The 23,341-nt window shown below is 42.2% G+C and overlaps 1 protein-coding gene across 1 annotated transcript in view; it reads left to right on the top strand.

Annotated features, from left to right (window-relative positions):
- Window positions 1–894: 894 nt before the first annotated feature.
- Window positions 895–23,341, top strand: part of pacrg (PARK2 co-regulated) — a 120,065-nt gene continuing 97,618 nt past the window's right edge. The window contains exons 1-2 of the mRNA XM_070842910.1: window positions 895–1,023; window positions 18,496–18,630. Of these exons, the coding sequence (XP_070699011.1) occupies window positions 955–1,023; window positions 18,496–18,630 (204 nt within the window). The 5' untranslated portion in view covers window positions 895–954. The remainder of the gene's footprint in view (window positions 1,024–18,495; window positions 18,631–23,341) is intronic.

Below are 23,341 nucleotides of genomic sequence, written 5' to 3'. Positions count from 1 at the left end.
GAGAAATTGCCTGTGCACTGAAGATTAATAACAGTTGCACCAGTTCACCCAAGAAAGTCTCCAGAGGCAAAAACGATATTGGAAGATTAAAAGTGCCACATCCCTAAATTGGAATGATTCAGAGCTCAGGCCGCTCTCTAACCAGCTTATTGAGAGTCAAAGCCTTGGTCTTCCTGCCAGACGAAGAGCGTCATTAAGTATTTACTTCTGGATGAGGATCCGCTGCTTGAGTATAATGATGTACTGAGGGTGTGATCGATCCTCTGTGTCTAAGATGGTAGCGTGGTGGCCCTGGGAGCTGCCGCACAAGCACACTAACAGAGAGGTCACCCCGTGTGAGGTTAGGTCATGTTTTCACTGTTTGCAGTCTGTCAGTTAAACCGGCCTGGTGGCAGTAAGTAAGAAGAGCACCAAATTAGACAAGGACTCAGAGCAAGAGTGAAGTGCAGTAGAAATCTTTTGGTGTGCTATGGTATGCAACAGGATTAAGAAGTAATAAATGATCAGCAGCATAAAATAATGAATTTTTTAAAAATTAATTAAATAAGATAAAGTGACAAAAATCGTTTCCTGTCTTGCTGTAATCTTATTATATTTAAAGTCATTTGATATTTACTATATATACGTTTTAATAACAGCAAAGTAGATAATAATGTGCAATGTATGTAATGCTCACTGTGAATACTGAAGCCACGACACTTTGCTCTGCATGTTTTCAGCAGTGCTCTGGAATTTCTATGGTAACAAGGAAACACACGTCTCCGTGGCAACCAGGCCAAAGCGTCTCTGAAGTTGCATAGCAACCATTCCAAAAAAAAAAAAACAACATACACGTACACTCACACGGGCGTCACATTCTGAGAGCCACACAAATAGTAATTAGTTAATTAGTTAGGAACATTGCTCTTTTGTTTTATTTCATCCTGAGAACTTTACAAGACAAGACTTGTGAACATGTCGAGGAACAAGACGGAGCTGAAAACACAAGGCTTCACCGTGAAAGCGACGATGAGGAACTCCGTGGTGAGTGAAGTTATTTGACGTAGCTAACGTTAGCTAGCTAACGGCCGGGTAAGTAGCGCAGGACTAGCATTGCTTTCTGAAACAACTGACTGACACTTGACCACGTAGCCAATTTACATGGTTGAGCATGTGTTATTGAGCAACTTGTGAAGATGTGTCGAAATATAATGCGATATTTGTGCTTAAAACGTGCATGTTTAGCGTGAGGTAACTCATTTCACGTACAGTTTGTCACAGCGGATATGTATTATGACATACAAATGCTTTTGAATGTAGCATCTCTGACAGTGTTAGTGTCAGACAGAGAGACAGGCTGAGAGGGTTGTGAGGGTTGGCTTACATGAACATCGACAGTCTGGACTCCCAAATGCTGCCATTAGTGTGGCACCACTGTCTAGGTTAAGTTACAATTGATGGAAAAGGATGGAGGGCTGGTCTCCCTCTGACATTGCCGCTTTAAATTATCCTCTTACCCTTTCTTTTCCTCTATCACGCCTCCATTGCCATTCTGCAGAACCTATAATCTTTCTGCTCTTTGTGCAGGGCAAAATCTCAACACACTAAATAGCCTAGAAAGATTGGGTAGCAGTGGAAAAAGGAAAAACCCACAATACCTGAACATATTCCGTCCAACCATCATTTTGCTTTTCCTGTGTTTTGTGTGCACATGTGTATGTGTGCGAGTGTGTATAACTCTTTTTTGTGAAACAGGCTTGAGTAGGTTTCACACATGGGGATTTGAGAACTCTGAAATTATCCAATAACTTTTATGGGCTAAAATGACACTTTCAGAACCCATTGAAAAGCTATAACATAATGATTAGACACTATGAAATTCAGAGGCCATATGCTAAGAAAAATGCAAATGTCCTGTTTTTTTTTTTATACCATCGTGGAGATAGCACATTAACATGAAAGGGGGATGTTTTACAGACTGATATGCTTGTAGCTGGAGTTGTATGCAACACGTGATTTTTACAAGGTTAGAGTTGTCCAGCCACGATGCTTACTTAGCCACCATAACTACTGCGCACACTTTGGTACTTTTCTTACTTCAGGAAAAGCAAACAGAGGCTTCCTGGACCATGATTTCTTTGCAAAGCAGGCCCACACCATGGTCCTCCAGTGTAGTTAAACTGTGTTGAAGGAGTTGACTAATTTTCAAAGACAGTCGTGTCGGGTCTTCGTTCTTCTCTCATTTACTGCAAATGAAGATGGATCAGGAAAGTGTAATAGGTTTGTATAGCAGAGGACATTAGTCTTTATTGATGAACTGTATTGATTGGTCAGTAAAACTAGCTTTTCAGAATCAGAATCAGAATTCCTTTAATAATCCCCAGCGGGAAATTGCTTTTTGTTACACACAGCTCCAAAAGAACAAGAATAACAATAAGAATAAGAATAAACTTCAAACACAAAGTAAAATATAAATATATAAAAGTATGAATAAAAAAAGCTGTATTAAAAATTATTATTACAAATTATTACGCAGAGGTTTTTGTGCACAAAAAAGAGATTATTATTAGAAATCTGGTTAGTTGTATCTGGGTTAGGTATTATTTACTGTCTGTGAATGTATTAGACGAAGACGACTTAAACATTTGCTGTCACTGTGACCCGTGGTTTCGTGTACCTACAGAATTGTGGAATGGACTAAATTTACATTGCCAGTGGTTTTAAATATGATCTTGTAAAAATAAGATGATGTATGAAACTGGCTTTTCCCTCGGCTGATGTTGTTTGCCACTAAATAAAGGCCACTGAAAGATGTATGCGCAGCACTCCGCTGTGCTCTGTCAGATGTGGTAGGCCATAAGAGCAGCTACGGTGATAGACTGTAAGCTGCTGAAGACAACACGCCTCCCAGCAGCACATTCACGGAGGCATCCTTTCTTTGGCACATAGAAACCTGAGCTTACTGGTGCCTGTGTGAGGTTATGTAAAAGCAAAATGTGCCATCACACTTTTTTAACACTGAAGACTGTGTTAATCCTATTCCCTCTCTACTGTTGATATTGCGCCGTACGTTTGACGTGTTTTACCTGAAGAGGTCACAAGGCTGTCAGCCTTACTCGAGTCTGAACAGTTACTCGCCTGCAAGTTCAGCTGAAGTCGTTCACCTTTTGTCATGAGAACGATACCTTGCTTCAGTCCATGTCAGGAGAAGAGTTGTGCTTTGCTCTGTTTCTCGTGTATATGAGGAACACAGCCTGAGATGCTGCACGTATTATTTCTGCTTGCTTTTAATTCTCATTTGGCACTTTTACACAAAGGCATTTGTGGCTGGTGAGCAACAAAGCATGTCACTGGCAGCCATATTGCTTAAATTGACAGACTGACGTATTCTTTTACTCTCACTTGCCGGATGTCTCAGGCAATTATCCACAACTTATTTTTAGAGACAACACCAAGCTCTTCAATGGAATCCCATTCTGTAAGGATGGAGTGGAGACAGGTGGCTTACAGTATGATTTGTTTTTATTTTTTTACAATACTTCCTACATGCAAACTGGGGAAACATGCCATTATCTTTGTTTTTGTTTTTTTTCAGGGATATGGTAAAACCTTATACTTATCCCAAGAATACCTTACATTTTGATTCCTGAGTTTTGTTTTGATGCTGTTTATGTTGGCAGTTTTGACATGGTTCACGGTGAAACGAGAGCATTGAATCAGAAGTTGAGGCGTCCGTGGTCAGCAATAATTTAATGAATGAATTTAAGGAAAGTGCCAGTTTAATATTTTTCTGTCAGCAATCCCCGGCTCTCACTTCCATATCTTTCCCACTTCTAAAATGTTGACTGTCCAGTCCTGGGTACTTTGATGCAAACAATTTAACTAGGTCTTCCTCTCTGAGCCACTAAGGTTTTTGCAGACAGCTATTGCCTTATTACGCTCACACTGCACTCAAAAGAATCGGGGCTCTGTGATAAATGGCAGTGGAAGGGCTGCACAGTTCTGATGACAACAGTAAATGCTTGAACATGAAACTGCAGCTGTTTTTTTTCTATGGCAGGGACTGCCTTGAGATGCAAAAGAGGCAGTCAGGGCTATCATTGACTACCTTCTTTTTTGAAGGTCATAAACAAATCTCCTGTCAAGAGCCCTCACAAGGAAGGCTCCTGCAAAGCCCTTTAATATTCACCATCACCCCAGAGGATCTGCTATGTCTGAAACATGAATGACGCTCCCACACTGCCATACCACTGGCTAAATCCCCAACAAAAACCATTACATTTTTCAGAGGCCTGCTCGTGTCTGTTGCCTTCTGTTTTTTTTTTCTCCCCTGTGGTCACTGACATATTGCTTGAGAGAGGGCAGCTTTGCGGAGAGCTGTGATTTGTAGGTAACGACAAGGCCATTTCAAGCCTTGAAAGGGTATGGGGACTTGAAGCATAGGCTTATTATGCTTTAAAGTATTTGTGGTCATAGAAATTGAATCAATAGCACAGGCTGCTGAAACTCTCCCCCTTTCTTCTAATGATTCATCCCCAAGCATTTAAAGAGGAAAAAAGATACACTTTACATTCTGGTGGGAGGTCGTCACCTTGTGTTTCAGACAGAGTGGGGAACAAAGCTGTTATTTTCTGTGTCAGAGGCTTATTCCAGCTCGGTGTCAAAAAATAACAGGGGTATGAGGTGAGAGCCCAAACACCTGCATAGTGTAGTGACACGAATGGGCACGAATACACATACTATACATGTGAACATTGCAGTTGACACAAAGGAAGGAGAAGAAGATATTGTTTTTCTTATGGATATTTCTCATATAAGGGGATTTTATGGATGAAATAGTCTTTTATGGTATAATCACATGGAAACATTTGTTTAAGGCCAATTCAGTAAATAACTAAATATAAAAATACTTAAAAAATGACTTTACACTATAAAAAATTTAAAAACCCAACGTTGCCTATTTGCACTGTTGTTCACAATGATAATGAGATGATGAGATGATATGAGTGTCCCAATTGTAGAGTTGTGACGGAGCACCAAAATGAAATGTAGCCATTATTAGTGTTATTAATTATTTGTTCAAACAGCACTGCATTAATGTGTGCTCTATGACTGACGTGAAAAAACCAGTACAAAAACAGATATTTAAGATACAACTATTAAGCCGTTAATGTTATGGCAAAATACTGTATGACAGTTGACAAATAGATATTGTCTCAGTATAAAGTATATTATTATGGTGGAAAAGGCCGTCTATGGTCCAACACCAGGCCTGCTTGAGTTGCTGAACACATCAGAGATGTGGGTGACAATTCAGTGGTGTGGAACCAGAGGTAGTTTATTTCATCTCTGTTTAAACGCCTCCCTAGAAGTAAAAACATTTGGTCAATAACTATTGAGCCGACTTGGGATCAGTCATGTAGTTAGGGTACAATTGATTTATCGACTCCTGAAGATGTGGAATATGTGACATTAGATCATCATCATGCCCTATAATTGATTTATGTGGTCTGTAATCTGTCAGATTTTTGCCATAACACATCTTGTAATATTTCCTCTTTGTGTACTGCTTTTACACTTAAACAAAGACAATCTCTGATTATATTTTTCAATGTCTCAAGTGTCATGTAGCCCCTTTTCTCTCAGGACATGCTCCTTTTATGAACAAAGGATGGATGCTCTAAATATCTCCACACTTTGCTGTGTTCTACACTATAAATACAACACAATATACACACAAGAACACAGGCATGATCCTCTTAAAGACGCAGTATTGCACAGTTCATCTGAGAGGGTAAATCGATACAAACTACACCTGATCCAAACCTAAACTTTCGTGTGGCGAAGGTCTGCAGATTGCTGAGCTGATGGAGTGCTTTTACAATAGGCACACTTCATTTACCGTTTGCTTGGCCTCTGGGATAAAAATTGAGCCTAGCAAACATTGTCCTCAAGTCTGCTACCACCCTCCCTACGACTCACCAATCCCTTTCCCCCCAGCGCCACCGTCATCCCTGGCTCACCCCGCTAACCCCAGGGGACAGATGGAGACTCCATGCTGGCAAACGTGACCTCCATATCTTATTGCTTTCTTTCCCCACAGCATCATCATTATATACCTGAGCAGATGTCTCAGCCCCCCCAATGCCGTCTCCCTCTTTATCTCTCCCTCTCTGGCTTCATCACTCTCTTTCTTTTACTGCAGAACCTTCATTGAATTTATTAGTATTGTATTGTAGTAATTTTGCTTTTAGTGGATTAAATAGAACCATAATTTGTTAAGATTGCGATTGTGCTAAATTGATTCACATCTCAGCTATTTGCCTTTGACGCAGTAACCACTGAATGTCATCTCAATAAATAAAGCCATCCAAACAAATTAAACAAGTGACACTTTGGAAGTGATCCTTGATTTTGGTTTAAATGAGTCTACAGTTTCAGTGCAACCTGATGGAATGTAATCTCACTTTAAATTGCAATATAAACCTAGTTAAAATTAATTTGGTTCAGAAGTAATACAGATTTAGGAGTTTATCCAATGTCTGGAGTGTATCCTTTAAAGCTTGATTTTAAAATGATTAAGTCCTCTCTTTTATCTACAGAGACACAACAGGGTGGAGAAATCATAGCAAACAGTACATTAACAAAGGAGGGGCAAAAAGGCCGCAAGTTTGAGACAGACATAAGCCCATTGTCAGTTGAACGGATAGCAGGTTGTTGAGTCCTGGAAAGCTTTTATGGAGATGAATCTGCCTATTTGTTATATTCACTCGCAGTCAAAATCACTCTTCCCCATCGCTCCGAACACATTCAGCTGACGAAGGAACATGAATTGGCCATGAAGTCGACTAGGGTGTTTTGTGTCTGTGTTATACTGTATGTTGAGCATGCCTATTCAAGTATGGGCAAAATGAGCAAATTTCTACTGTTGGATGCCATGCTGTAGATTCTCTCACCTGCCTCACTTGAACTGCGTCATGGAAGTGTTTTCTAAACCGGTGGTGCTTGTAGACACACAAACCCTCGCACACAGTTACACTGTGTGTCTTTATCCATCTTTCCTTCCCTCTGCTCCTTCATGCTCATCTTATCAGCACCAGAAAGCCTGTAGTGCATCCCGGTAAGCAGCTGGGTTATTTGAGGAAGAATTGAGTCATGGTAAAACAGGTTAAATTGGCAATGGGCTCTGAAGGCCTGCTGGCATTTCCATTACTATCGATCAACCACAGAGCCTAAAGGCCTTGAGTGGACAAAGCATTGGCTGACTTGGAAATCTTAGTTTCCCCCATAACTTTTGACTGTGTTGACTTTGGCTGCCTTGCTCCTTACTTTAAAAGCAGTGGGAAAAGGCTGACCCAAATAGAAGCACATTTTTATCATTGTTTAAAGATATCTTTTATCCATGAAATGTTGTTAATTAAAAGTGGCCGTTAAAGGGAGGTAAAGCCTGTCTATGAAATGCCTGTCCTTTTCTGGCTTTACTTTGATCTACAAGGGGACCAACATGTGGTGTTTGGATCACATTTACACTTCATCTACGGATGAATTTGACAAAACGTTGAGCAGGTAGTTTCTGTGCTCCATGGTCTTCTCACCAGGTATCGCCACATAGATTAGGTTATAATTGATGGCATGCTACCTGAAGTGCAATGACTGCTGAAACGTCTGTGACCTTTTCCGCGGTTGAGGAAAACACCATCTGGAAACTTCAGTCAGATATGGAGAAGTACTTCCACAGCATTCTATCATGACCTTATAGGAAGTGCTCGACTGATTATGTCTATTATGTTTGCTTTCCTCAGAGCCTGGTTGACAATTACACTGGCCTCTGTGTTTGTTATGTTCTCCTTCAAGCTTTTGTAGCTTGCATTCTAATTAGATGGCTTTTAATGGAGAATGTTTATTGCTCCTTGCAGGGCCTCTATTTTCTGCTCTAGAGTTAATTAGCCCTATGTCATGTGATAACCAATGCAGAGGACATCTAGACCTATACCTCTTCTATGAGCAGTGTCCTTCTTGTATCCAAAGCGAGAATGCAGGGGCGTTGGCTGAACTACGTGCTTGTTTTCACTTAGTCTCAGTCGAATTAAAAGCATAGATAAATATGAGGACATGCTTTGAAGCTGTTATATTAGATATAACCTCTCTCTTACACACACACGCTCATCCACACAAGTACAGTGGTTGATTATGGGTTATTTTGTCCATTACACACCAAGTCCTGTTAATGCTGGTAAGCTAATGTGCTATCGTCATCAGTAAGTGACAGTAAGACAGTAAAGTGATGACTTTATGTAACAGAATGCAGGTCATTTAGTTTTACTGACAGTATTTTCTTGAATGTGATGTGTTGATGTATACCTCCAATATCATGCAAAACTGTTTCACAAATGGAGATATCTAATATAGGATTAAAAAGTCAAACAGTTAACATAAGCCCTCATGTTTTATACATGTTTTTGGTAACTAATTGGACACACTATAGTTATACGCAACAGACAAAATGTCCTAAGCCTCATTATTGCAAACACTGCTTACGGTTGGTTATATTAGGCTGAATTCCATTCAATAGGATTTGTTTACCTGGTGTACTTCTGTATCTATGTCCATTATTTCCAATATATTTCCAATTCAAATAGTTTCTCATCATGTATTTTCATTATTTTGTATTTCATTATTACAAATATACAGCCCTTATGTCCAGACTGCGGACCGTCAGCTAAACATAAACTTAAATGAGGCTATGCTCAAGTTTATTAAACTGACAGGACATTAGCCATTTATTCACAGATCCTCCATCATTATCACCCATCACATTACCTTGTCCTTGCTAGAGGAGAATTGGCCCTTCTTAGTGTTCTAATCTAGGCTGCACGTAACTACAGGGTCATGTGTGGCAGCTTACATACTGCTTACATCAACATAATAGGGCCCAGTTGCAGAAAAATCAATGTATCTGACAAACAATGTTATTCCATTTCAATAGTGGTAAATGGTGGCCTTTGTTTCGCTACCCCTCTACTTTGAAAATCTTTGAAAATCACCATCAGTGCAATAACACCAGCCTGACCTTTGGAATTTTGCTGACCAGTGCAGAGAGCAAAATGGGCTGTATGTAATCCCTCAAGGACATTGACAAAATCCAGCATACATTAGGAATACATGGCAAATGCAACCTTGTAGTAAATGTTAGAAAAGACGTCTCTTGCAGTACAAACATGTTTCTGTCAGAATGACAGAACTTATTGGGAAATACTCTCTCGTAATAGAAGATAAATTCGAGGTCACAGCAAAAGTGCAGCAGTGCCATCTTGCACACTGAATGCAGTTAAAAATGTGCAGCAGCAAACTTTATAGATGGTGCTCCAGGGCTGCGGGGCCAAGAAAGTAAACCTGCAAACCCTTTGAGATTTGAAGAAGTATGTTCGTTCCCTTCAGAATTCCACTGAGGATTATTCTGCTATTTAGCTCATGCCTCGTATCCAGCTGAGTCAAAGTGCTCCCAGTTGAAAGCATGCCGGAGGCAGCGGCTCCTCTGCAGCAAGCTGGAGAAGGCAGGGAAAGGGAAGGGCTCGAAGGCAAAAGTACTCTGATACTGTCAGAAATGATCCACATCATGCCTGGCACCCCACTCCTCCAGCCACCTCTGCTCATTGCCCTCGTCGTACGGTAACACAGAGCAAATTTTACTAACGAGTGTTTGACCAACACGCCGTGCTGTGGCAGAGGGAGACAGGAAACCTGCTCGTGCCTCGTTCTCTCTTTCACTCTCTGTCTCTCTCTCTCTCTCTCGCTACGTCTCTCTCTCTTCCCTCCCCCTCCCTTAAGACAGAGGAGAACAAAGGGAAAGACAGAAGAAAAGCAATATAACCTCTTGGCCCTTATCTGTGGAGCACACCAGAGCATGTCTGGTCTCAGACACGACGTTGCCTGTCCTTTGAAGGCCCTCATCTCCCTTTGATTTCAGCCAAATGGTTCAGCACAGTGACAGATGCTCAACTTTCCATCTGTCACTCTGACACTCATCTCTTTAGTGTTGGTGAATCTAACTGACTTTGTTTGGACTGTCTGTCTGGCTGTCTGAATAAGGTTGTGACATGGATGCTGATGTGAGTGCTAATGTAAAAGAATGTGACTAAGACCTTTAGTTGAGACAGATGAAAGAAAACTCCCCGTGACTTTTTTAAGGTCATCTGTACTGTCTTGGCTGTACTTTTACATTAACATTTTAGACATTTAGTTGATGCTGTGATACTCAGTGATTTAATGAGGAGTCTAAGGGTCATCATCACATTACCTTGACAACATTCCTCCGAGATGGACCACAAAAAGGCATAAAAATTCAAGCCAAGGAGAGTCGTAGAAGGCAGCCTTTTTATGAGAGGAAATTAGAGTGAGTAGAGGGGAAAGATATTGGACAGCGAGTATGATTCAGGAGGGAGGGGATGACGTAGCACACCTCTTAAACAGATGAGTGTTCATTTTATGATTAAAGATGAAAGGGATTCTGCTGCTCAAACTAAACTTGGGAGGTCATATTTAACTGTTGCCTAAACAGCAAACAGTGGTACACTCTTTTTAATCATAGCTTTGTCGTGATCTGTTTTCAAGATCTTTTGCATCAAATGTAGGCTACATCATTGTTGTTGCAAGCCCAGATTCCCTATTGTCCCTGTGTCCCTATTGCTCATTCACACAGTCTTGATTTATGCTTGTCATCAGAGGTGTGGGATGGAGGAGGTGGCACAGAAAGACTGATACTAATAGCCTAGACACCTGTTCCACTGTCAGAGCATCAGCAACCTGCAACGCAGAGTGTGGAAAAGTGGGAAAGGCTGATTGGATAGATGGATGGATTGGTGGAGCAAGGACTAATAGAGCTGAAGTAGATCTGTATGACTTTCATACTAATCCTGCTCAGCCAGTGGTGGCTGGCACAAAGTGCTCTGGGTTTGTCTTTGCTTTAGCTCCTTTTTATTTGTTTGTTAGTGTGACTGTGTGTGTCTTTGTGCCTCCCCGTAGCTCAGTTGAAAGTGACGCCTCTCTAGAGAGCTGCTGCAGCAAACACAGTGTGAGATTTGAGACGTCAGAGAAGTTGTCTGTTTTGAAGGCATCAGGGGAGCAAAAGTTTCTTTTTTGTCAGCTAATCCTAACGGTGGACTATCATTCAGAGTGTTATCCTCTCAGGATGTGTCAATAACAGACCTCTGTTCCATATATACCACTCCCTGTTTCCTCTAACAGCCTCTGCTGGAATCCCCTTTCCCCTTTTAGTCTGCGGGGTAAACAAATTTTGCGAGTAAGCGGCATTTTGTTTTACATCCAAGAAAGAAAAGGAAATAGAGAGGCAGTAGATAAAGTGAATGTGTGTTTGTGTGACTGGATGCGTGCAGCTGAGTTAGGCAGACTGTGTGTAGCCCTCAGTGTGCTTTCCCCCTGTTTAATTTATGTAAAGGTCAAATTTCAGACCATGTCGGGCTTTGGTCTCTGCATGGTGTCTCTGTAAGCAAACCTTCAGCATCATTTTTAACAGACGGCCTTCCAGGCAGCAAGACTGATTTCCAGGAATAGAAAGTCACACTGGGCATGTGATAAGACCAAGGGCCTGGGGTTCATTTAGCAATACATACTAATCACCTAGATAATGTTCTTCACTGTTAAACAATATTCCCATATCAGTGGTAGAACCTGTATCTCTGGCCATGTGCAGCCTGCTTATCTCCCCATGCCTCCCTCAACTCCTCAGGGATCTGTCAGTGCTGGGCTACCTGTGACACCTGTAAATGTGTGTGTGTGTCCGTGGGGTGGTGTGGTGTGGTGTGGTGAGGCTGCAGACCGACCTCCACTCCCCTCTCTCATCTCCGCGGCTGTCCATCTGTGGCTCTGTGGTGAAATCGATGGCCTCCTACAGTTCTGGGTGTGTCCTCCTCCTATTCCTCCCCCTGTGGGGCTGTTGCTGCCAAATCAAACCTTCCTGAGCTCCCTGTGATGCCTCCTCACTGAAATGTGCGGTCACAGCTACATTCACCTGCTCGCCTGTCTCACTGTCTATCCTATCTACGCATCTCCTCGCCTGCTTCCAGCCTGCTTGCCCATCTCAGCATCTCCCTGTCTGGCTGTTTATTTTTGTGACTGCCTCTTTATCTACTTAGCTGACTGCCTCCTTACTACCTGCAGGACAAACTTAGGTTTCAACTTTTGGATGAGTCATGCAGCTATTCTGAGCTGTGGCCAGCACTCCATAACCACTCTAAAACAAAGAGTGCTGCCACTGACTTCAGGAACATTAATATTCTATGAGGTGGTTTTCAGTCCGCCATAAATTAAATGCAGTTATGAGGATGTTTATTGACAAGAAGCTACTTATTTGATGAATAAAATTAGGAGGATAGTTAAATTCTTCTTTCTCAGCAGCAGAAGTGGCAACTGCAGCAGGTCAGGGATGTAGTTTTCCTTCTGTGTCTCATTAATTTCATGGCCCAGCGCAGTGTTTTAATACCTTCAGGTGTCGTCACTGATTGGGGCTGTAAAGACAAAGCATTGGATCAGTGCGTGCCCCACACCCTTAACAGCCAGGACTACATGGTGTGCTTTTTTCACAGACACATGCACACTCACAGATACATGCATGCAAAAATGTACACACTTGCAAGTTGCACAAATTGAACAGTGGTTGGACATGTTCCTGCACAAATATATGTAAACAACTGAAAAAACATTCGCTCTAACAAGGCATGTTTCAGATTATAAAAATTGAGACTAGTGCTGAAATGACTAATGAGTGAATAATAAGCTGATTCATATATTATAACAAGACCACAATTTAAAGAGGTTTAATGCGACCTGCACATGTGTGGTGTATTTGTATTGGTGTAGATGCACATTGAAGGCATCTCGGTGATAGTTTAGACTTATGCGAGTCAAGTGATGTGCATGTTTCTTTTAAGTTAAGCCTCATGGGCTTGTGGTGCATGTGGTTTCCCGTTCACTTAACAAGTAATAAGAGCTACTATATTCTGCCTTTGCCATGCAGGCTGATTCACTCTGAGCCATCATCTCAAATGTGGTTTGGTGATATGAATCAGCCAATAGGGCTCTGTAAGCACAAGGCTGCCCTGCTGCCTGGCTGATAAGTGGGCCACACAGAGAAGATGGAAAATACTCAGGGCATTCGCACTCCCTCTCTCCCCTCGCTCAGTCTTGCTCTCTCTCTTGCTCTCGTTCACACGGAGCCTCTTTCGCTTTCACTCCTCCCCTCACACTCCTACCTCAGACTCTTTCTTTCATATCCCGTTAACGTCTCCATGTGTCTATGCTGTTCTTTTAAGTGATGGGGTTAAACTAGAGGAGACAGAAAACAGTGGGGCGCTCGTCATTGCTTGAAGCATCTTTTTTGAAGTTCTTCTTTAAAGTTATCCCTCGTGTGCACTGTTCAATAGTAGGTGGCTGTCACCTGTTTCATCCTTCCGTCTTTGTAGTGACATGGGGTGTGTAGTGTTGTCTTTGCAGAGTGGTGTCGTCATTTTTCATTACAAACATCCCTGCCCTTGTGCCTGTGTGCACAGTACAGTTGATGCAGAAGCCTCTGACACAGTGACAATTGTAAAGCACACCTCTATGGTCCTGTGAGCTCTGAACAAAAGACTCTGTTACCTTTCATCAGTCTGTGTTTCCCCCATCCAGTGAGAGCTCTTTACTCATTTGTTCTCATCCGACCTTGTCTCTCACAACAGGGCTAATTTCTGCACATAATGAAACTCACTTGCAGACTGATTGCACTTCTTGCTGTTTGATCATGAGAAATTAATGGAGTGCTGCACAAATATTGCAGATTCATTCTTCTGAGAGGAATCAGCCTCCCACCACTCTGTGTTTTGCCCTGCTGAGGGAATGAGTAAGCAAAAATATCCTGTCGAATGATTTTTTTGACCATGCAGCAGAGATTTCCCTAACAGCCTAAATACGTCTATTAACGTGTCTTGGCCATTTAAATGCAGTTTGAGAATAAAGCATACATGTCTAGCCCGGCTTGTGTCCATGGTGGCCGGCTGGCAGGCAGCAGGCTGGGAAAATGCCCTGTAAATAAAGAGAGCTAATTTTGTTGCCTGTGGCAGCGATGCGCAAGCTGACCTTATCAGGAGAGCCTTGGCCTGTCTATTCCATCCTCTGTGACTCACCTACCCTGCTCCCTTCCTCAGGAAAAGCGGCCCTTTGTACGGAGCTAGATTTCAATAACCTCTCAACCGAGAACTGCAATGAAATGCAGAGAGAGCAAGTGAGCAAGCAAGCGAGCAAGCAAGCGGGGGCCTGCTCCTTTTGGTGCTTCAGTAAATAGGTGATGCAGTGCACCTATGTGCAGTGGCGCCCTTGCTCCCCTACAGATACAATGCAACAAAATGCATTTTTGCCCTGACAAAGAAGTGGTGGATGGTTAATTGGAGTGCCTCATTTGAGGAAGTGCAGTAGTTATGGCAGTGCAGGGTAGACAATGAAGCGGCAGCCCTTCACCAGACATCTATCAGAGGTATTCAGAGGTGTTTTGGGTTGGTGGTATGACGGCAGAGAGATGGAGAGATGAGAGAGAACGCTGAAGCTTGAGGCCCAGGCACAATGATGGATCACCTACACACTGCAGCAGCCCTGCCACGCTGAACTTACCCTCAGAATTGATGAGCCACACCTCTTGTCTCCCTTTCTCCCTCATCCTGTCATATCCTCTATTCCTTCATCACCCTCCTCCATTCTCCATCACCATCTCTTGATTTTGTCACTCTCTATCTTACTGTTCTTTCTGATTCAATTTCTTTTCAGCTTCTTCAAGTCACTCTCTCATTCTGGCCTATCTCACCCTCCACCTTTATCCCACCTCAGCCTCACTCTTAATTTCTTTTTCGACGATTTTTCCATGTGCATTTTGACTACCCCAACCTCTGTGTGTCAAAATCAGGAAAGAGAGCCATGGAGGTGCCATACTAATGAGGTTAGAGGGAGCATCTCTGTTTTCCTCAGGGTGACACCTTTATAAATGACAGGCGCAGGAGGCCCTGCCGGTGCTCAATCACCTCTGGAGGGGCTTGCCCATGGGGTGCTCAGCATGTGATGTGTGTGAGCAAGTGTGTACGTGCAAGAAAGCATTTTTGTGTGTTATTGCCTCTGTGGGTCTTGCAGCAGCTAAGTTTACAGTGGAGGTAGTTGGAGTGGACAACAGCATTAGGAGGGAAACAGATCTGGAGGCAGAGTGAAGGTGAAGGAGAGAAATGACAGCCTGGAGCTCATCTGACCAGTACTGCCTTGTTATGGCTCCCTGGTGTGTGCACCAGGGGCACACAAAACAGACACTTCCTCTCTTTATTGCCTTACACCACCTCTATCTCTGTTCTGTAGTCTGTCGCCTCACAGGCTCACTTTATGGCCTCCATTGAGGGTTGGGGTGTTATCTGCTTGTATAGGTCTGTGTTATAAGCTCCTTTTTTTCTGTCTTTTTCACTGTCTGTGTTTGTGTTTATGCCAGTGTTTTAGAACAGGGATGAATTTTGGATTGCACAGGGGTATGCTGCGCTGCATGGGGCTCTTTTTACTACTTCATATAACAATACAACCACGGTTCTAGTTACTCACACCAACACATGCAGGCAGAGTAAAGGAAGACAGAGAAAACATACAATTATTCCAATATGTTTGGGAGACATGCAGTGCCAAAAACGATGTGATGTGCTGGTTGGCAGTACAACAGAATCAGCAGCAGTCAATATTGAGTTAACACAAATGTGTGCACACCCATTCAAGACAGATCTTACTGGACATTATTGGTCACAACATTGACATTATGAAATATTATTTCTTGCCATGCCCTGCGCAAAAGTTCATGTGGCTTCACAGAAGGCCACAAAATAGGAGAAACAAACTCTAGTTTGTGTTAAGCTTCGCCATGGCAAACTAGGTTAGTAGCAATAGCTATTACTTTGGGATTCAGCGATACTGTTTTTTTCTCTCGCCGTGAGGAGCTTTAGACCCCAATGTCATGAATGGCAGAACAGGAGCAGTCAGATCATTGGAATGGCATCAGGAAGCCAGCAGGTGATAATCTCCCCACAATGCTTTTCCTATTACAGTTCTCCCTTAGCTGCCAGGAATCATAGTCCTCATGAGTAGTGGAGGAAAGGGTTTCTGTGTTTGTCTTTTTGTAGTGTGTGCAGACACATGACAAAATATGCCATTGTGCATGCATGTATTTGACCTTTCTGGCGGGTGGTTCATGTTGCCTGCCAGTGAAGATAATTGCATAGAAATAGCTGTGAAGCTTGCAACACCTCAGCCATGAACACGGCCATGGAAGTGACTGCAGCGTCATCATTCCTGACCATAAAAGCTGCTCAGCCAGTCAATGCAGTCTGGGTTCATTCTCTCCTTGCTGCCCAGTCTGAGCTATTTTTAGCCTCCCTGTGCAGCGTGGCTCAACTGCCGTCGTAGCTACCTGGATATGAGGGCTTTGTCACTCCTGCAGGCTGGAGCAGCACTGATCTTGCAAGCTTTATAGCTTCCTATTCACAGCTAGGGATGCAAAACAATTCCTGCAGTGAAAGGAATGAGCAGGGACAGACACAAAAAATAGGGAAGACAAACAAATAATAGTGATTTTTATTTCACTGAGACTAAATGAAACTACAAAAGGCATTGAATTGTTGTATTAACTTACACTTTGCGATTGATGCGACATGACAGAAAGAGTATTCTAATGAGGCAACACTTAACTATTAATTTCCTTGTATTAGACTTTAATCTGTCCCTTTAGATGTGCAGGGTTTTACGAAAATAAATAAATTGATAATTTCTTTTTTACTGTACACAATTTAACACACTATTGCAATTGAAACTGCAATTAAAATTAAACTCAATAAAACACGGGACTTGATGGACAACAGCAGGCACACGTGTATAATTTGTTGTGATGGTTTTATTTTAGGCGAGTAGAGTAGGAGATACGGAAAAGTGTCTTTTCTTGTGTTTTACATGCATTGTTAGTCACAGACATTTTGTTAAGGTAGTCTATCTCCTGCAGGTATACAAACCTGTGCCTATTAATTCAGCATAATATTACTCAGTATTCCCTGGCATGGTAAACAAATGCTCCAAACGGATTCATTTGAAATGACTGCACTGCAATCCCATGGTGCATTAGGGCTGTTTGAATGCAGTGACTGCTCAGAGACACTCACTCAGAATCCCTCATAATAGTTTCTCTCTTCTTGTTACTCTTGAGCCTAGCTATGCTGGCAACAGCTACACCGGATCACATGTATAACTTCAACTTTGTTCCATGTTACATCATTCCTTGATGGTGGATTTACTGAGTTAAATTTGTGGTTTCAGGCTTTTTTTTAAATTCTATTTTGCTTTTGAATTATGCAACAAACAGGCAACTCTAGTGGATGATGTAACATACAAAACTAAACACTCGTTGAGTAGTACCATATTAACAGACTAAAAACCTTTAAAATCTCAGAGGTCCACCAATCTTAGGCAGTCGTGGCAACGATAACACATCCCGGTTCCACTCTGCTCCGCCTGTGGGCTTCTGTGGCAAAACTCTGTTTCTCAATGGGCGGTAATCTGAGGATTAATGACAGCAACACATCTGCCAGTCATGTGGCAGCGCGACACAGATGGCAGCGGATGCACACAAGGGACGCAGAAAGGGAAAGGATTGGCTCCAACCCTCTGTCATTGATCCACTACAACATGCTATTGCAATCATATAAATCCAAACTCCTCAAGCAGCCTACATGTGGGGCTCTCATTGTGTCTACAGTAAGAAGTTTCAATCACTTTTTCTATGCAGATAATTTGTCCTATTGAGGCTCCTAAAATATGCATAATTTTGATTTTTAACATAATCTTTTTTGTACCTTTTGACATGTTAATAACATTTTTGTGATATGCAATTGTAAAACCAATTTGTTTATCCTAGAGAAGGCGGTAATAAAATGACTCTCGTAAATGATTCTTTTTTCTTACCTTAAAATCTCTCTTTGTACTTCATTGTGTTGCATTTACTTACGTTTGTTGTGTAGCCACCACCATCAATGGCCCCCATAACAATAGCAGCAGACACTGTGGCTTATGTGATAGGAGTCCCATTGGCTTTCAGTGGCACAGTAATAGCACATATCCAATATGGAGGCAGAAAAAAGATGATCCTAACAATGCCTCTGGCAATGCCTCTGGCTGCAGGGCCAACACACACACACACACACACACACACACACACACACACACACACACACAGACTATCTGTGTTTTGCCCTCCTTGGAGGAGCAGAGGAGCAGGCACATGTGTCTCCCTGAATTACTTTTAAGGAAAGGCAGTGGGAGTGATTCTATTCTTGTAGGAGAAAACACAGTCAATTCTGATTTCATAAAACAACACTCTCACTTGCTGTGTATGTCGCATTCTGTTTATTTCTCTATTTTACTCTTTTCTCTTCTATTCTCATTCTCTCCTTTGTGTCTGAATAGGTGATGGGACCCCCAGCTGCAGGGGCTTTTCGCGAGCGTCCTTCGAAACCAACCACCTTTCGCAAGTTCTATGAACGCGGAGAGTTCCCAATGGCACTTGAGCATGACACAAAAGGAAACCGCATCGCATGGAAGGTACAGGTGCTTCCCTTGACTAATGCTTATGGTTTTTATACGCTATCAACAAAAAGGTTAGTGTGTTAAATTCAGGCTCTCAGGGAACGTTGTATGTCAGAATGGGAATAGGGGCTAAGTACACTCAATAACAATAAATAAACTTTTGAGGAAATCAAAAGGCTCTTGGGGCCTAATTAAAATTCAGGCCATGATGAAAATACCTTTCAGAGAAACCCCAACACACAACTCTGAGATATCGTAGTCTTTGTACCATACCACACAATCCACTGTTTGAATCCTCCTTTGCTGTCAAGCAGTTGTGGTGGTTTGAAGACATGATAAGCATTATGCAAACACAATTTATCATCATCATCAACACAACTGAAGGTGATGATGTCAGTTTCTCACATATTCACAGGTCAGTGTGGGCTGTTATCCTGTAGGAGGCAGTGCAGATTAGCTCACTTGAATGCAGCGTCTGTCTGACACACCACAAATCACAGAAACCATCAATCACAAACTCTATAGGAACTCTGGACAGTCGCAGCAAAACACAGGGAGTAATTGTATATACATTTGTGATATTCCTGTATGTGGGTGTGTCAACGCACAAGCCTCCACAGAGCCATTAGGCTCCCGACTGGAACAGTGTGTGTGGGATGGATCCATTCTTCTAATCACCATGTTGCTTTATTTCAGTTTCCACTATGCTGCCAGCTACATAACTTCACAACAGACGTGCAGCAGCACCTCTTAATGACATTTATTCATAGTAAGCAATGATATATGAATCAAACAAATTTTCCCCTTTCCTCTCTATTTTCCTACTTCAAAGAGAGAAGGAAGGGTGGGTGGGTGAGTGAGCTTTCTCGCTAGTTAGCTGTCTGTCTTCAGGTGAAAACACTGTAAAAGCTCTCTCTGTATGAATTATTTATGTAAAATGTTCAAATGAATCTTTGCGTTTGCAAAAAATAATGGATTTCTTTTGTGCTCTGCCCATGAAAAAGCACTCAGCAAATGGGATGTGGTGTATGAAATTGTTGCTGTCATATCCAATGCAGCTGTTATGCTTATTGATTTTGCTTCAATACTTATAGACATGCAAGTGATTTTTAAAATCCCTAGCAAAATAAGTGTTTATTGTGATTCTTTAGGCTTGCCTTCCACAGACACTTTGACATGTGTTTATAGAATGTCTTCTATATGCTTAGTGTTTCCCTAGAACCAGTGTTTTGTTTGTTTAAAATCCAGGTCGAAATGGTAGGCACTTGCTGTGTGCATATGTTGTGTGGGTTTACATGTGGGTATAGTGTAACCATAGAGTGTAACTATGATGGGAGTAAGTGGAGAGGGGCTGCTGTGTGTTTGCACTGAGCTGCCCTCAGGGCACAGGTTCAAGACGGCAGCTCAGGATCAATCCCAGTCTGAGAGCTCAGCCCCCTAGCAAATAAAAAGTCTGGGGAAAGTAGCAAAGAGAGAGAGTCTTTCGGAAAGAAAAAAAATGGTGTGTAGATTTAGTTTGTAGGCTGTATACTCACGCATACAGAGTGTGTGTTTGTGTGTTGATTGTATTTGTGTATCAGTATCAGCATCAGACTGTCTGCATTGATGACTGTGTATATTCAGGTCAGGAGTTCAGCTTCCACCCTAAAAAATGCTGTCTGTACATGCTTACAAACTGCAACCAATGTGACCATGAAATGAACAAACATCCCTGATTGAATGCTAGATCTGTTCTCAGTTGCACCCGCCCCATAGTGCAAAAATACTGAGTACACCCTGAGTTCACTTAAATTGCAGGAGGTAAAATAAAAACACAACAGATTTCCAGCTGGTGTTAAGATACTTTCAGAAGCTTGGAAATTGACTGCTTTGACTGCTGGATAACAGAGAATAGACTCTAGCATGCAGCAGCAAACTTCGATTTCTTACATCAGCTTATCAGATATATCTGTAAATTTTTAGACATTGAGCAGAAACTAAGCAGAATGAGTTGTGGAATCCTCTTTTTTTGTGACCTGTGAAATGTAAGGCTAACATTCACTTGTGCTTTAGTTTTAGTTGGACCCACTAACACCTGAAACATATATCTCAGTCTTTTCGTCTCTTTCGTCGCTTTCTATAAAGGCCACTCAATAAATACAGCTCTTCACCATTAGGGCAGCCTGTATAGAATTGGCTCGTGTGAGCAGTCTTGCCTATAACTTGCATATAACTGCAGAGTTTTGATTCTCAGTGGGATCAGCAGATACCAACCAATTCAATTAACGGGGAGTAATTGAAATCAATGTCAGTATCATAAATATTGCATAATGGGGTTTTGATAAAGCACATGATTAATTGTGGAAACAGAAAACATCAATTTCTAATTATCCACAATTATTTGTGCGGCCCTAACCATATTTTATGGTTCTGAAACATCCTGTGTTTGGATACATTAGTAAAGGAGTCTCCTTTTGTTTTTTTTTTATTTGGATGGCAATAAGGAGAGAGCAGAAGCTATTGTTATTGGAAGGATATGCACCTATCAATCAAACCAGTTTCTTCTTTTCCTGATAAAACAAATGTAAAGCAAGCCTTACCTCTTATTGCCAAAGTTTAAAGGAATGTGGTCAGCTCAGTGGTTACAGTGTGATCCTGTCAAAGTTGTGTGTTCTATCCTGCATCCTGTGAGGTTTAAATGACAAAGAATTATGCAATATTGTGTATCTGTGTGAGTCTCTGTCTGCGTGCCTGCATGCTGGTGTATGGCGTGATTTCTGTAGTGTGTGTTTGAGTCTATATGTGCAGGGAAATGCAAGTGAACTAAATGTCAAGGGCAAGTTGAAAAAGGGAAGGTTGTATCTGAAAGGTAATTTGGCTCTCCAGAGGTAAAAGCCTCAGCTGTAATGGCGCGCTCAGGTAAAAGCTTTACACGTATGGGGAACATGTGCAGCAGATAGATAAGAGAGAGACGAGCGAGTTCCTATCCCTGTCTATGTGTATTTGTGCTCCTCAATGTTTGTGTGCGTGTGTTTGTGCATGTATTTGGCCCCTGTCATAACGTAGAAGCCAAAGGCCTGGAACAGCAGCGTAATCTACTGAGATCCCCAGTGCCAAAAAGAGAGAGATAGAGAGGGGGGAAAAGGGGAAAGAGAGAGAGAGAGAGAGAGAGAGAGAGAGAGAGAGAGAGAGAGAGAGAGAGAGAGAGATCCACAGGGACTCAGCAATCAGGAGACATGGCAGCCGTTTGGCTCTCAGTTATAATGGATGAGTTGAGGTCTTCCTGCGTTCCCTGTGGGGCTCGGTTTGACTCTCCCATCTCTACCCTCTGCTGTGCTCTGCTGTGCTCTGCAGGCTTGCGGCCAGACATCATGGTACACAGATACATGCACACATACTCACCTCACATGTACTATTTACCTCCTAAACAGCCTTGTTCATTTCATTTCATTGATCGCGTATCTTCTTTATCTTGTCCCTTGATCTGCTGTTCAGCACTGTGTCTCCAGGTTGTTGTTTTGTCCTCTTTATAAATCCTGCCTGTCTGTTTCCCCAGGCTACCACCTTTCCATGTTGCCCGCTGCCCCCCTTCTCCCGGCTCATGTATTTTATCTATTCCCCTTTGTCCTTTTACAGGGTCTGTCTGGAGGCACAACGAAAAAGCCATTTTATAAAAATATCAATGCAAACCTGATTTCTGCACACCCTCCGCCACCACACCAACCTCAGTCGGCAGAAGGGGCGCAGAGATGAGGGGGGGGACAATCAATTAATCTGATCAAGCGCTTTAGGAAATGGAGAGCGTAAGCGCTCCTAGGGGACGGATATCCATCTCCTTGGGATGATTGAATTACGCACAGAGTGAGAGTTGGAGAGGAAGGAGGGCTGGAGAAATGAGGTGGTTAGGGTGACCGAGGATGAGGGAGCATGTGCTTGAGAAACGCAGTGGGAGTGTGTGCTTGATACGAAAGAATGAAAGCTAGAGAGACAGAGAATGAAATAGAGCAAGAGGAAGAGTGTGGTGAGATGAGGTCGTTGCAGAAACAGCAATAGAGAGAAGCCTGATTTCTCTACCTCCCTCCTTTCCCCCCATCTAACCATTTACATTTTTATGTGTCATACCTTATGGTTTATAACCCCTTCTTTTGACAGTTATATTACATGGCATGGGTACATCATTTTGCTTTGGAGTCACTTCACAGCTGAGTGCTGCACTTGACAAATGTGTAATTTATTTAACAGTAAATTGTCTTACAGTATGCATATGGACCAGCAGCATGGCATTTTATGGCAATGGCCTATGGTACAATAATGGCTGCATTGTCTCACTCCTAATTGAATTTTTATCATATCGTAGACTCAAGTGTATAATTGACAAAGGCATACCGTAACATTGGGCTAATATCTTGAAGTCCTATACAGAAAACTAGAAGGCTTAAAATAACCCATCTAAGAACGGATAATGCAGCCAGCCAAAAGTGCAGCAGCATAGCACTTTCGCAACAGCTGTTCCATAGAAATGCTTCAGTAAGTGAGCTCTTCCATTGTTTTGTAAGTTGCACAATATGGTGCAACATATTGCTTAGAAATGCACTGCCCCTTTCGAATGCCACACATTTGCAGTAAATGACCTTCTCTTCTACTTCTGTTAAATGCATACCATGCCTTCTCGCCTACTCTATGTGAATGATTTCTTATCTGCTGTGAGCACTAGAGCTTTGTCGGGGAACCTTTGAATAGACAGAAT

The sequence above is a fragment of the Pempheris klunzingeri genome, chromosome 13 (genome assembly GCF_042242105.1).
Source record: "Pempheris klunzingeri isolate RE-2024b chromosome 13, fPemKlu1.hap1, whole genome shotgun sequence".
In the NCBI taxonomy this organism is placed as follows: Eukaryota; Metazoa; Chordata; class Actinopteri; order Acropomatiformes; family Pempheridae; genus Pempheris; species Pempheris klunzingeri.
This window is presented reverse-complemented; position numbering and strand designations above follow the sequence as displayed.